Below are 15,522 nucleotides of genomic sequence, written 5' to 3' on the forward strand. Positions count from 1 at the left end.
GATAGATAGATAGATATTACATAGTTTGACCACTTGCCTTTTTAAAGAGCATGTGTACATATAACAGAAGCATTTGATTTATTTGTCTATAAGTGTCCACACTTTCTCATTAATAATTGAAAATTATTATTTTTAATAATAATAATAATAATACATTTGCCTTGTGAAACATTTCCTTCCAAAACATTTCTGACATTAGATTACGGTCTAATGTTTTAATACTAACAATGTTATAATATACAGCGGTCCCATAAGTATCAGAGTATCTGAGACTACTGTTTAATTTTTCAGCAAAGGGTCAATACACCAAATATTGACTTTGTTTCAGTTGCAGTATTACTGTTCACTGCTCTTTAGTAGTTTTTTTTTTTTAATGTAGAAACGTTTAAATTCATTATTTTTGAAGGCATCTTTGCTGTACAGCATTACTTTTGCACAATGCTATATATCACAAAAAATCATTATTGGGAACTGTTATAAGAAGTTATGTCACTGAAGCCATGTGATTGCCAGTCTTTGGAGCACAATATGACTAGTATTAAAAAACGATGACAGGAAAGTAGGAGCTGAAGCTTGTTCCTCTGTCTAAATTACAGTCAGTGGGTTGAGTCACTGTGCATATGGTGAGTTGGCATGGTACTTCTTGGGCCCTGAGCATGTGGAGCCTGTTTATTTTTGCTTTTCTGCCCTAAATTATTACAAATACCATGTTGCGACTGGAGAGTGCATTAATTATTATCTCAGCTCATCTCATTATCTCTAGCCACTTTATCCTGTTCTACAGGGTCGCAGGCAAGCTGGAGCCTATCCCAGCTGACTACAGACGAGAGGCAGGGTACACCCTGGACAAGTCGCCAGGTCATCACAGGGCTTAATTATTATTATTATTATTATTATTATTATGAAAATGATAGCTGTTGACATAAGCCAACAGCCAATCAAAAGGGTTACCAAAGTTTGTTAACCCACTTGAAAACGTGCAACACCTTACTTGTGAACCGTACTTTCGATTAGACCTGATAGAACCTTCTGGATAGTTGTTTCTCCATTCATCAGAATTGTTTCCTGCATTGTTCCAACCACAGAGTGAGCTTTCTCCTCTTCACTGAAGATTTTCCTTAATTCCTTGGTGACACCAGGGATACCACCATCTAAACAGCCAATCACATTATTATTATTATTATTATTATTATTATTATTATTATTATTATTATTAGTGTATAATATTGTAAAACAACCTTGAACTACCCAGTTACACCACTTGCAAAAAATATGTTTACCAGCTTGTTTTTGTTGTTGTTGATGTTGTTAAGACATAAAGGGATGGTCTTATTTCCTGTTTTTTTTCACCTTTTAAATCATTATGTGATATAAAATTATCCATGTTGAAAGGATCATGCATACGAATAGTGTTGTGGTTAAAACATCCTGGGCCACCAAAATCCACCACACACTGGAAGACTTCCTTCACTTGTCTCGTGAACCAAAGTCTATATATAATAATAATGTGGTTTTGATTTTAGGATATAGAACTGTAATCCATCTGAAAAATCACCATGCGTGTGTAAGACGTTAGGAATGTGTTATATAGACACAATGTCCATGTTTAGCTGACACTGGAATGGTTTTCGTGCTCGTTTTGAACAGCCATCATGTCCCACCAACGTGCTAGTCTATTCTACAAACGTTAAGACTGCCCATAGCTCAATGACGTCATCACTGTGCGCGGAGTGTTTGCACCACTGAAATCTGGAGAGCTAAAATCTGGAGAGCTCGTAGGCTCGTCAGAGTGAAGCCGGCTGGCCGCCATCTTACCACTCCCATCGCGGAACGGAACTGTCATTTAGATTACTGGGAGCAACACAAGATTGGACAAGTTATTTATGTAGTTGGTGAGAAAAATTAGAAGAAAAATGCCTACATATGCAGCAGTGAACTGTACAAATCGTCAGGTCAAAGGGTGTAGACAGATATTTCACTTGTGTGTGTATATATATATATATATATATATATATATATATATATATATATATGAAAGAGAAAGGTACACTGTATAAGAGAAAAACTGAAATAGTCTCCATAAAAATAATTATAGTAGTAAAAAAAGAGCCATTAAAAAAAAGATCAGCGACTCAGCTGGAAAAGAAAAATTAGGTAACCTTTGGGTACATGTGGCTACTGCTTATAAATAAAATTGTTTTCTGATCCCATGTCCATACAGTAAATATAACCTACAGATACACTACCGTTCAAAAGTTTGGGGTCACCCAGACAATTTTGTGTTTTCCATGAAAAGTCACACTTTTATTTCCCACCATAAGTTGTAAAATGAATAGAAAATATAGTCAAGACATTTTTCTGGCCATTTTGAGCATTTAATCGACCCCACAAATGTGATGCTCCAGAAACTCAATCTGCTCAAAGGAAGGTCAGTTTTATAGCTTCTCTAAAGAGCTCAACTGTTTTCAGCTGTGCTAACATGATTGTACAAGGGTTTTCTAATCATCCATTAGCCTTCTGAGGCAATGAGCAAACACATTGTACCATTAGAACACTGGAGTGAGAGTTGCTGGAAATGGGCCTCTATACACCTATGGAGATATTGCACCAAAAACCAGACATTTGCAGCTAGAATAGTCATTTACCACATTAGCAATGTATAGAGTGGATTTCTGATTAGTTTAAAGTGATCTTCATTGAAAAGAACAGTGCTTTTCTTTCAAAAATAAGGACATTTCAAAGTGACCCCAAACTTTTGAACGGTAGTGTATGCGGAACAGATCCGCTGTGGCAACCCCGAACGAACGGGAGCAGCCGAAAGAAAAAGAAGATTCATACAGATTCTTGTGTAGCTTCAATAATGTAAGATCAACTGTTCAAATCGCGAGATCACGATTCGCCGTTCTGATGATTGTAATACTTATGCGCATGTGCAGTGCGCTATTGTTTTTTTTTTTATTAGATCAAATCAAGTATACAAACAGTATACAAGGAGTATAGAGTAGAGTGGGGGGAAAAGCCCCCCTTAAGGAAAATTCAGTTTTTCTCCAAGTTGAAATGAACCATGTGTTTAGTTTTAATCATAGTTTTTGACAACAGTGACATGAACAATAATGCCACCTAAAGTTTGCCTAAAGTTAATACTTAATTTTTTTTTTACAAAAACAAACATTGTGCTAAGGGGGCCTTTTACTACCCCCCCCCCCCCCCCCCCCCCCCCCCATGGTTTAAGGAAAATAGATAGGGGGAGATTTGGCATATCGACACTTGTGTATGTAATATTTTGTAAAAATAATGAGATTATTCACCAAAAACTCAGTTTTCTTATCTTTAAGGATTACTCCCATTTGAATATTTTAAAAGGACCAGGAGTCAATATTTCTGGAGCTGGACGATATTAAATCATGGAGAGATTTCCACAAACTTTGGACAATTTCACATTTGTAAAACAGGTGCTCTGTCGTTTCCATATCTGTTTTACAAATATAACAGTTTTCTACATCAGATTTAAATTTTATGAATTCATTTAAGGGATAAATGTTATTTATAGTTTTAAAATTAACTTCTTTACATTTTGAGGAAATTGGGAATTTTAAGTATCTTGTTCGAATAGATAATATATCAGAATTGTTATAATCTTTCAGAATGAGTGAGCTTTTTGTTATACTTGGATATAAAGTGTTTACTAAGTACTGCCTTAAAAATTTATTGTTACATTTTTCGTTTACTAAATCCAGATCAAATCTATCTTTACTTTGTGTAAATTTGGAGTTGGTATGTTCCAAATATTATTCTTAATCAAATGGATAAAGGCTCTTGGGATATTCTGTGTGACTTTCTCACTGGAGCAACTCATACTATATTTAGCATTAAAATCATTTAGCTCAAGCATGTTTCCATTTCCATCCAAAATATGCATTACAGACCAAATTTGTTTTGCCATCCAGTCTTCCATAAACATATAGACCTCCTCTGACTCAATATCACCCTATTATATATCACAATGGCACATTATGGGGGCTGAAATCATGTTTGAACATCATTTTCCAATATAACAGAGCCTGTTGGTGAATTTGATAAAGTTTTATGGGCAGTTTGGATATTTCAAAATTGTGATCCGCACTGCGCTATTGTTACAATTCATTCTTGCAACACGATGATAACGCGAGATCAACTGTTCATATCGCGAGATCACGATTCGCCGTTCTGGCGAGTTTAATACTTATGCGCATGCGCTATTGTATTCCTTATGCATATGCGCATGCGCAGTGCGCGATGCTATCGTGGCTACCGCGTCACAAAAACAATAACAGTGAAGGGAAGCGGTATAAAGATATGTAAGGAATGGGGGTAAAGTTGAACAAATAAGAGGAGGTAATGAAAGGGGAAAAAAGTCAGGAGATACTTTTCTTGGGGGCAAATTTGATTGGATACCATGGTTTAACACATAAGCCAAATACACGCGATGGGAGTGGTAAGATGGCGGCCAGCTGGCTTCACTCGTCTTTACAGCTATGAGCGCTCCAGATTTTTACAGTCCACTCGGATACACATACAGAGTCTGAAATGGAAAAAGTGGTTGGTTTAACTCTGTTCCTCGGTCTAATCGGCCGTTTGATTAATCAGCTTATATCAACCGAGATCAGATTCATCAGAAAAAGGAGATTAATGATTAGGGATTTGATTTTAAATGCACACAGCAGGTTACGGCGCCCAAGACGAAGACAAAAACAGGTGAGTTTCTGATGCACCTACACACGTGAGCTCTCAAGCTGCAGGTTTAATATTCATGGGTCATTCTATGAAAACGTGCCATTTTGTGTCCCTCACACAAAATCTACCCATACAAGCTGTATTAACAACAAAAATATTTAAAAATGTAGTCGGTATGACATGGTAAACAAATCTTCATTAAATATTCATACATTGATATATTTTTTTTTAATTTGAAATATTTTGTATTGTACATCTGTTAAATATGGTAAAAATGGCTGTCCCTCGGTAACATTTCTTATATTGCAACAGGCTTTTAGAGAGGATAAAATCAAATTATCTGAAAAAAAAAACTTCATGTATGAAAAGCCTCAGTTGTTAGTTAACGTATGACGCTTTTTTTTATTCTTGACCTTTTTGGAATATTGAAAAAAACACAACATTTTAGTACTGTCCCTATGTGTTACGTCAAATGCGTTACTTTGGATAAACACGCCCCCAGGGACAATGCACTATCCCAGAAGTGACATAAGTTTCAGGATGTGACATCATCTGCCTTTTATCAGGAAGCTGCCAAACAGAGAAGTAATTAAGTGTTCCTCTCTTTTAATGAATTTTTATTGAGTTGTGTTTCGTTTGACTGAAGGGGACGGTCATAGTGTGTCAAAATGCGTTACCATAATATCATGTTTTAAAAAGTTAAACATTTTAAATTAAAATGTACATGTAAACAATCATTTTAGCATGTCTAGGATGCACACCATGTGGCGTCATGGTGTGAACCACATAGCTAGTAATGGCTGCCAAAAGCATATTTCGTCAAACCTGTTACTATTAACCCTTTCCCTGCCATGTCCCTATGTTTGTGTCCCCAAACCAGAATTATTTATACAATACATAATTATTAATCTTTATTTATATTAAGAATAGCATGTTTTGTCCCTAAATATGTTTGTAAGCTTATTATATGTATATAGCAAATTAATACCGATGTGCATAGACCTGATATAGTACCGTCTTCTTCAAATCATTCAAATATATGTCAAAATATGAAATAACCTAATGTAAGCAAGAAAGGTGATTTAATATGCATTTGTATTTTACATGCTTTTGTTAGGATGCCTCTTTCTGCAGCAGAGAAACAGCGCCGATACAGGCAGCGTAGGGATGCTGATCCTGAGAAAAGAAAAAAGCATTTAGAAAAAGAGAGGGAAAGATCGAGGAAGGACAAGGATGCCGGCAAAAGGTTATCTATTAGTGAGCTGAATGAAAGGGAGAAAGTGGCCAAGCGGAAATACTGGAGAGAAGCACAGGCAAAATCGAGAAGAGCCAAAGCACAACTTACAGCTACCTTAGAGCAGTGCATGACCCCTCCCCTAAGTCCAGAGCCAGCTCCAGAGCCCTCAAGGTTAGAGTTCAAGGACAGAGGTTATGGCTTATTACATGAAGTGACTTTAGGTTTGACAGAAAGAGAGAGAAAGTGTGTGTGTGAGAGAGTGAGACCGAGTTGAGCATGTGTGTGAGAATGAGACAGAGAGAGTAAGCGAGAGAAAGATAGATTGTATACATAAATGACAATCAGTATATTATTTTTAATCAGCATTTCATTGTGTTGCAGGCAACGTCGTGTGGGCAGATTAAGGTCAAAGAAGGAGAGAAAAACGCTCCGACTTGAACTTGAGGAAGTAAAGCAAAAGCTGAAAGAAGAAAAACAAAATAAAAACCAAAACACTCGCAATGTAAACAGGGATGATATATCTTTCATAATATACCAGATTTATTCTGAAGTGTCACTTCAAATACTTATTTAATACAAGTTGGTGTTGGTAACGCGATTGACAAAACACGTGCATGTTGATTATTTTAGGGAAATAAATTAATAAATAAGATTTTTCTGACAGGTAAGGGTCTATTTAAACCAAATAAGTCCTTAAACACAATAAAAATAATACTTTGAAAATCTGATATTCAGAATGGAAAATGGCACGTTTTCATAGAATTTATATATTAATATAATCATTATTAAGTCTAACAAATGCAACCTAAATGCGTGACGTTTACAGCGAACAGCCCGTCACGTGAGCTGATCATCTCTCAAGAAGTCTTACAACATTAAAGAAACGTACAGTGGTGCTTGAAAGTTTGTGAACCCTTTAGAGTTTTCTATACTTCTGCATAAATATGACCTAAAACATCATCAGATTTTCACACAAGTCCTAAAAGTAGAATAAAGAGAACCCAGTTAAACAAATGAGACAAAAATATTATACTTGCTCATTTATGTATTGAGGAAAATGATCCAATATTACATATGTGAGTGGCAAAAGTATGTGAACCTCTAGGATTAGCAGTTAATTTGAAGGTGAAATTAGAGTCAGGTGTTTTCGATCAATGGGATGACAATCAGGTGTGAGTGGGCACCCTGTTTTATTTAAAGAACAGGGATCTATCAAAGTCTGATCTTCACAACACATGTTGGTGGAAGTATATCATGTCACGAACAAAGATTTCTGAGGACCTCAGAAAAAGCGTTGTTGATGCTCGTCAGGCTGGAAAAGGTTACAAAACCATCTCTAAAGAGTTTGGACTCCACCAATCCACAGTCAGACAGATTGTGTACAAATGGAGGAAATTCAAGACCATTGTTACCCTCCGCAGGAGTGGTCGACCAACAAAGATCACTCCAAGAGCAAGGTGTGTAATAGTTGGCGAGGTCACAAAGGACCACAGGGTAACTTCTAAGCATCTGAAGGCCTCTCTCACATTGGCTAATGTTCATGAGTCCACCATCAGGAGAACACTGAACAACAATGGTGTGCATGGCAGGGTTGCAAGGAGAAAGCCACTGCTCTCCAAAAAGAATGTTGCTGCTCGTCTGCAGTTTGCTAAAGATAATGTGGACAAGCCAGAAGGCTATTGGAAAAATGTTTTGTGGACCGTTGAGACCAAAATAGAACTTTTTGGTTTAAATGAGAAGCGTTATGTTTGGAGAAAGGAAAACACTGCGTTCCAGCATAAGAACCTTATCCCATCTGTGAAACATGGTGGTAGTAATATCATAGTTTGGGCCTGTTTTGCTGCATCTGGGCCAGGACGGCTTGCTATCATTGATGGAACAATGAATTCTGAATTATACCAGTGAATTCTAAACGAAAATGTCAGGACATCTGTCCATGAACTGAATCTCAAGAGAAGGTGGGTCATGCAGCAAGACAACGACCCTAAGCACACAAGCTGTTCTACCAAAAATGGTTAAAGAATAATAAAGTTAATGTTTTGGAATGGCCAAGTCAAAGTCCTGACCTTTAGTCCAATCGAAATTAGGGCTGTGCCGATAGACGATGCCATCGTCCATCGACGATGGTGGTCATCCATCGCGATGGAGAGCCACCATCGTGATACCACGCCCCCTCCTGTCATAAACATGCATATACGGTATCATCTGGGCCTATTTAACCTAAAAAGTTAGTTTTTTGTTAGTTTAGTTAGTTAGTTTTGTTTAATATATAAATATATTATATAACATGTATATATATAAATACATAATTATATAAATCATTATAAAGTAATATCCTATTACCGCTTGTTCACGTAGGCTATGGTGCAGGGACGTGCTAGTGAACATAACGTGGTTACACAAATACAGTATGCTACTAATAATAAATTTCGACTTCATTTTTTAGCCTACACTATACTTTTAATGTAAAATTTGTCATGTTGTTCAAACAAATGGCCACTATTAACGACTTCAGTCGGGAAATATTGCACCTTATCAAACGGCAGTGAAGCGCAGACTTCGGCAGAAGTCAAATAACTTTAATCTGGTAAACAGGCCCACTTTCAGACTCAAAATGGTCCACTCTAAGCCATAATGTCAAACCAAATGGAAGAATGAAGGTGATTCTGATAAATGTAAAGACAGTAAAAAAAAAATATTAAATCATGATTTTAAAAGCGGCTGCAGTAATTCAAACACTAATAAATTGGAAAAATTAGCGCGTTCAAGTGCGCACTAAAGGCCGAAACGCATCTTCAATTGATATGGTGTAAATAAACAATGAGTAATAGCTTAAGTGTAGTTTCTTCTCATAGTTTGAATACTAGTCTTTCATTGTTAGAGCTGATTAATATCTTGCCGTGATCAGTGAGTGCTCGGGGAGGTTCATTTCCACCTGCGCTTTGCGCAGCTCATTTCTCCGAAGCCAGCTGTGCGCAAACGCAGCGTTGACTGCTCGGCAAACTCCAAACGCTCTGTCTGTACTGGCCCTCTGTTGCGCAAGCGAGTTGGTTATGGCCAGGTTCAAATTGTGCCCAAAACAACTTAACCACAGCCATTTCAATTGCCTGATGGCTGTGACAATAATCGCCCCGTTGTTATGCAGGCGATCTTTTTCTCCTCTATTTTCCATTCGGCAAGTGTCTCGCGCAATGCGTCTTCTAAATTGTCCGCTGAATGTGTCTCTGGCATGAAACTCGTCTGCAGGCATTTGGACTGCATTGCCCACTCTCGGTCCACATAATGTACGGTAGCTGACATATAGGGCATCATGTTGCAGCTGGACCACATATCCGTTATCAAGGCCAAATATTCCACATCACCTAGCGCTTTTTTTTTCCTTTACGTGCCAAAGCCTCGGATGAGTATCTAATACTTTTAATAATAATAATAATAATAATAATATATTTAATAACGTGGTATTAAAATCCCCCCCCCCCCCACGATATCATCGTCCATCACGATGTTTGCACTGTAAACATCGTCGATGCCAATTAAGGGGACATCGCACATCCCTAATCGAAATGTTGTGGAAGGACCTGAAGCGAACAGTTCATGTGAGGAAACCCACCAACATCCCAGAGTTGAAGCTGTTCTGTGCGGAGGAACGGGCTAAAATTCCTCCAAGCCGGTGTGCAGGACTGATCAACAGTTACCGCAAACGTTTAGTTGCAGTTATTGCTGCACAAGGGGGGTCACACCAGATACTGAAAGCAAAGGTTCACATACTTTTGCCACTCACAGACATGTAATATTGGATCATTTCCCTCAGTAAATAAATGACCAAATATAATATTTTTGTCTCATTTGTTTGAGTTCTCTTTATTTACTTTTAGGACTTGTGTGAAATGCTGATGTTTTAGGTCATATTTATGCAGAAATATAGAAAATTCTAAAGGGTTCACAAACTTTCAAGTACCACTGTAACATCTATGATATTAAATATTTTACCTAAGATATCTTAAAGATGTTGGTGCTAATTTGTTGGTTGGTGTAGTATTATTGTTATTCCTGTGAGAAGTTAAGAGTTATCTCCCTCGCTGATGTCATGTGGGGAGTTTAAGGGGGAAGTTTCAATGGTGTTTTTAATATGAGTAAAAAATTGAAATGATCTCAGCTACAGCTGATAACAGTAAGATTTTGCTGTAAGCTCTTAAAAATAAAAGACAAAGAGCTTGTTTTCTCACACATTCTTTTCCAGCTACGTTGAATGTCATATTTATGAGACTCCAGTATAATAGTGGAGACAGCGAGTGCTAGAGTCAAAGATCCAGAATGCAATGCAGTCTCACTGAGTTACGGCAGAGACTTGACTTGCATCGTTAGCAATCTAAGAGATAACGAGCATGAACAGGGTGGCACGGTGGTGTAGTGGTTAGCGCTGTCGCCTCACAGCAAGAAGGTCCTGGGTTCGAGCCCTGGGGCGGGCGAGGGCCTTTCTGTGTGGAGTTTGCATGTTCTCCCCGTGTCCGCGTGGGTTTCCTCCGGGTGCTCCGGTTTCCCCCACAGTCCAAAGACATGCAGGTTAGGTTAACTGGTGACTCTAAATTGACCGTAGGTGTGAGTGTGAGTGTGAATGGTTGTCTGTGTCTATGTGTCAGCCCTGTGATGACCTGGCGACTTGTCCAGGGTGTACCCCGCCTTTCGCCCGTAGTCAGCTGGGATGGGCTCCAGCTTGCCTGTGACCCTGTAGAACAGGATAGAGCGGCTAGAGATAATGAGATGAGAAAACAACAACAAAAAAAAACAACCCTGAATTTTATTATAAAATAAAGTTTGGATGCCATTGAAGAAAAGGTAATCAAAATGATTCGTATGCAAGTCATTCAGGGTGAAATTTTCCTTTAAGGGTGTTTTATTGGGGGCAGCCATTGCCTGAAGGTTAGAAAAGCAGCCTTGGACCCAAAGGGTCGCTGGTTTGATTCCTGAGATCGGCAGGAAAAATGTGAGGGGAATTGAGTGAATGAACAGCACTTTCCCCTCCGTCTGTACCATGGCTGAAGTGCCCTTGAGCAAGGCACCTAACCCCCAACTGCTCCTGGGTGCTGTAGCATAACTGCCCACTACTCTGGGTGTGTTCACTGCTTCAGATGGGTTAAATGCAGAGGAGAAATTTCACTGCGCATGTGTTTGTACATGTGACAAATAAAGGCTTCTTCTTCTTAATTTTTTATTTCAGTGTTGGGCTTATGAGTTAATAGCATGCCTTGGATGATTTGTGTTTCAGATCCAGATGTATTACCAGTTACGTCGCAAGCCGCCATCTGTGTGGGTTCATCAAAGAGCAAACAATTGGTGGACTGTTGTAGTTCCCAACTTTACAGATGAGCAGTGGAGCCAGAATTTCAGAATGTCTGAGGACACATTCATGTACATTTGCCATAGGTTACGAACAGCGATGGAGAAGCGGGACACCAACTTTCGTCTGTGTGTGCCCATAAAAAAACGGGTAGCCATAGCACTTTGGAAGCTGACAACCAACAGTGAGTTAAGACTCGTTTCACATTTGTTTGGCGTTGGTGTTACGACGGTGTGGCGATGTGTTCGGGAATTCTGCACAGCAGTTAATGAAGTACTGCTGCCAGAACTGATACCGTTCCCAAATGATGATAAGCTTATGGAAATGGCCATGAACTTTGAACAGAGATATGGACTTCCACAGTGTGTTGGGGTTGTCGCTGGATCACATATCCCAAATGTCCCCACAGAGTATCATGCAGAGTATTTTAACCACATGGGCTGGCATTCTATCATACTCCAAGGAGTTGTGGATGGAAATGGGCTCTTCTGGCATGTATTTGCAGGAAGTCCTGGCAGTATGCATGATGCGACAGTTCTGCATGTATCAGGGTTATGGGATCTCATAGGACAAGGACTATTTCCAAACCATACTAAAAATATCGCTGGTCGTGATGTTGGCTACTACCTCCTCGGTAATGCTGCGTTTCCATTGCAGAGCTGGCTCATGAAACCTTTCTCAGAAACGGGGCAGTTGACACCAGAACAGAGGACATACAACCAGAAAATCTGCTGTGCAAGTTCCGTGGCTGAAAAGGCATTCACTCGGTTGAAGGGGCGATGGAGATGTCTTCTTAAACGCAATGACAGCCAGATAGACCTCGTGAAAACAATGGTGCTTACCTGTTGTGTCCTCCATAACTTATGTGAAACACACGATGAGCAGTACAGTGAAGAGTGGGACCCTCCTGCTACAGGAGACCAGATTTTAGTAGCACTGCCACCGGAGGAAGATGCTGAAGGTGCAGCTGTAGATGTGCGTGATGCCCTGGTGCATTATCTAAACACAGACAATTGTGCATCACTATTGCTTGAGTAAAGCATATAAACGACAGCTGTCTCTGGCTTTATAATTTGCATAGATATTTGAATAACAAAAAAAAGTAAAGAACTGAAATTCTTAGGGGTGTAATGATACACTCCGGTCATGAGTTTAATCATGGTACTGTGTTCACAATTTAATTCTCAGAAAATTTTGACAAAATTTGAATGAAGAAAAATGATGACTGAAGAGACTTATTTCTGTGTAAAACAATACAAACCAAGGTGCGTTTTTGTATGTATGAAACTAAATAAATTCAAACTTGCTACAAAGGTTTAATATTGTAAATGAAACATACTATAGGTTCACCATACAGTGGTGCTTGAAAGTTTGTGAACCCTTCAGAATTTTCTACATTTCTGCATACATATGGCCTAAAACATCAGATTTTCACACAAGTCCTAAAAGTAGATAAAGAGAACCCAGTTAAACAAATGAGACAAAAATATTATACTTAGTCATTTATTTATTGAGGAAAATGACCCAATATTACATCTGTGAGTGGCAAAAGTATGTGAACCTTTGCTTTCAGTATCTGGTGTGACCCCCTTGTGCAGCAATAACTGCAGCTAAACGTTTCTGGTAACTGTTGATCAGTCCTGCACACCGGCTTGGAGGAATTTTAGCCCATTCCTCCGTACAGAACAGCTTCAGCTCTGGGATGTTGGTGGGTTTCCTCACATGAACTGCTCGCCTCAGGTCCTTCCACAACATTTCGACTGGATTAAGGTCAGGGCTTTGACTTGGCCATTCCAAAACATTCACTTTATTCTTCTTTAACCATTCTTTGGTAGAATGACTTGTGTGCTTAGGGTCGTTGTCTTACTGCATGACCCACCTTCTCTTGAGATTCAGTTCATGGACAGGCGTCCTGACATTTTCCTTTAGAATTTGCTGGTATAATTCAGAATTCATTGTTCCATCAATGATGGCAAGCCGTCCTGGCCCAGATGCAGCCAAACAGGCCCAAGCCATGGTACTACCACCACCATGTTTCACAGATGGGAAAAGGTTCTTATGCTGGAATGCAGTGTTTTCCTTTCTCCAAACATAACGCTTCTCATTTAAACCAAGAAGTTATATTTTGGTCTCATCCGTCCACAAAATATTTTTCAATAACCTTCTGGCTTGATCTTTAGCAAACTGCAGACGAGCAGCAATGTTCTTTTTGGAGAGCAGTGGCTTTCTCCTTGCAACCCTGCCATGCACACCATTGTTGTTCAATGTTCTCCTGATGGTGGACTCATGAACACTAACATTAGGCAATGTGAGAGAGGCCTTCAGTTGCTTAGAAGTTACCCTGGGGTCCTTTGTGACCTCGCCGACTATTACACACCTTGCTTTTGGAGTGATCTTTGTTGGTCGACCACTCCTGGGGAGGGTAACAATGGTCTTGAATTTCTTCCATTTGCACAAAATCTGTCTGACTGTGGATCGGTGGAGTCCAAACTCTTTAGAGATGGTTTTGTAACCTTTTCCAGCCTGACGAGCATCAACAACACTTTTTGAGGTCCTCAGAAATCTCCTTTGTTCGTGCCATGATACACTTCCACAAGCATGTGTTGTGAAGATCAGACTTTGATAGATCCTTGTTCTTTAAATAAAACAGGGTGCCCACTCACACCTGATTGTCATCCCATTGATTGAAAACACCTGACTAATTTCACCTTCAAATTAACCGCTAATCCTAGAGGTTCACATCCTTTTGCCACTCACAGATATGTAATATTGGATCATTTTCCTCAATAAATAAACGACCATGTATAATATTTTCTCTCATTTGTTTAACTGGGTTCTCTTTATCTACTTTTAGGACTTGTGTAAAAATCTGATGGTTTAGGTCATATTTATGCAGAAATATAGAAAATTCTAAAGGGTTCACAAACTTTCAAGCACCACTGTATCTTAAAAATAAATATGTACAGATTCTCCCTCAAAAATTTGATTAAACAGTGTCTTTCCTGAGGACTTGACCGAAACATTATGAGCAGAAATAGAGCTCCAAAGTTGGCTAAAATGGCTGGTTTCTATGGCCTCTTTCTTCGGTACAGAGGGAGAGGCTGTAGAAAGATCATGGAGTCTGGTGTGTTGTTTGAAAGCTACTGAATAGCTCTTTTTGTTCACTATAACATGGCTGCGTGACCATATAATCATATAATTCTTGTTGATCGTTGTAATCTGGAGCTACCAGGCTAATGGTCACTTCACAAGTGCAGATAATGACCAACGTTCTTTGTGGGATAGGTGTATTAGGACCTCTGGTGTTCAAACAGTGCAATTGCATTACATAATTAATAGAATACCACTATTGCACAATTGTCACTCAGAATGCATCATTACACCCAAGAAATTCTATTACGCTAGCCCACGTCTGTGAAGATTCTCGATCATCCAGGTCATCGTAAACCATGGGTGCTAAAGAAGGCAGCTGGACTTGCTTAAAATCCTTGAAGACGTTTCACCTCTCATACGAAAGGCTTCTTCAGTTCTGTCTGACTAGTGGGGGTTTCAGGTATTTATCCTCTAGTGGACCAAAAGCAACCATAAGGAGTGTCGTTGAGGTTGTATGGGTCGTCGACCCTCTCAACCAGAGGGTTAGCTCACGGGTTGCCAACCCTGGTCGATCCTAGAGTACTCATCCTGCACATTAGCATTTTCCTGCTCTAACAGGCATGTGGTGTTGGAGTGTCAGTAGTCTAAAACTGACACTGATTAAAAGTAGTGGATGATGAATACAGAGAGTACATGGAAAAATATAAGCTGGAGTCTTCTAGCCAGGTTACTATTAATCTGCAATATGAAATTGCAAGCTAAAAAAAGTAATGGAAACACATGAATTTCATAACTGAAATATCGCCAAAAAAAGTATGCTCGCATGAGGTGGTTTTTCCTCAGATGATTCAATAAAGCAATATTTTGCCAAGTTAAAATGGAAACACTTTTTTTTTCCACATTTAAGTCACATAATATGGCATGAGTAAATGGAAACGCTACTTTTCTAGGGGAAATTAAAAAAGAGTGCTCTGTAATAGCTATTGTAAGAGGAGAAAACCCAGCTTTAATCACACATCACTAAATGGAAACGGATCATTCGCAATTGTTCTGTCAAAATTGTTAAAACATTGTTTCCATTTTATGCTAAATTAGGATGGAAACCCAGTTTCTGACTGCACACCTATACATCCAAAGCAGC

The 15,522-nt window shown here is 38.9% G+C and overlaps 1 protein-coding gene across 3 annotated transcripts; it reads left to right on the forward strand.

Moving 5' to 3' along the window:
* The first annotated feature begins 4,288 nt into the window (after positions 1-4,288).
* On the forward strand, positions 4,289-12,341 carry LOC132873584 (uncharacterized). 3 transcript variants are annotated; one of them, XM_060909289.1, is made up of 4 exons: positions 4,289-4,734; positions 5,831-6,121; positions 6,332-6,452; positions 11,217-12,341. In XM_060909289.1, the coding sequence occupies exons 1-4, from the start codon at positions 4,691-4,693 to the stop codon at positions 12,324-12,326; spliced, it is 1,566 nt and encodes a 521-aa protein (XP_060765272.1). In that variant the 5' UTR covers positions 4,289-4,690; the 3' UTR covers positions 12,327-12,341. The 3 variants fall into 3 exon arrangements, with proteins under 3 accessions (XP_060765272.1, XP_060765274.1, XP_060765273.1); XM_060909291.1 differs by lacking the exon at positions 5,831-6,121; XM_060909290.1 differs by lacking the exons at positions 5,831-6,121; positions 6,332-6,452.
* Positions 12,342-15,522: the final 3,181 nt, after the last annotated feature.

This window comes from Neoarius graeffei, chromosome 25, assembly GCF_027579695.1.
Source record: "Neoarius graeffei isolate fNeoGra1 chromosome 25, fNeoGra1.pri, whole genome shotgun sequence".
NCBI classification, from domain to species: domain Eukaryota; kingdom Metazoa; phylum Chordata; class Actinopteri; order Siluriformes; family Ariidae; genus Neoarius; species Neoarius graeffei.

What these genes read in the sequence shown, in the direction of transcription:
- LOC132873584 (XM_060909289.1), top strand. Translation starts at nt 4,691, where the DNA reads ATGCACACAGCAGGTTACGGCGCCCAAGACGAAGACAAAAACAG. An exon ending in CCAGCTCCAGAGCCCTCAAG is followed by an intron (nt 6,122 to 6,331) that starts GTTAGAGTTCAA and finishes ATTGTGTTGCAG; the next exon opens with GCAACGTCGTGTGGGCAGAT. An exon ending in AAAACCAAAACACTCGCAAT is followed by an intron (nt 6,453 to 11,216) that starts GTAAACAGGGAT and finishes TTTGTGTTTCAG; the next exon opens with ATCCAGATGTATTACCAGTT.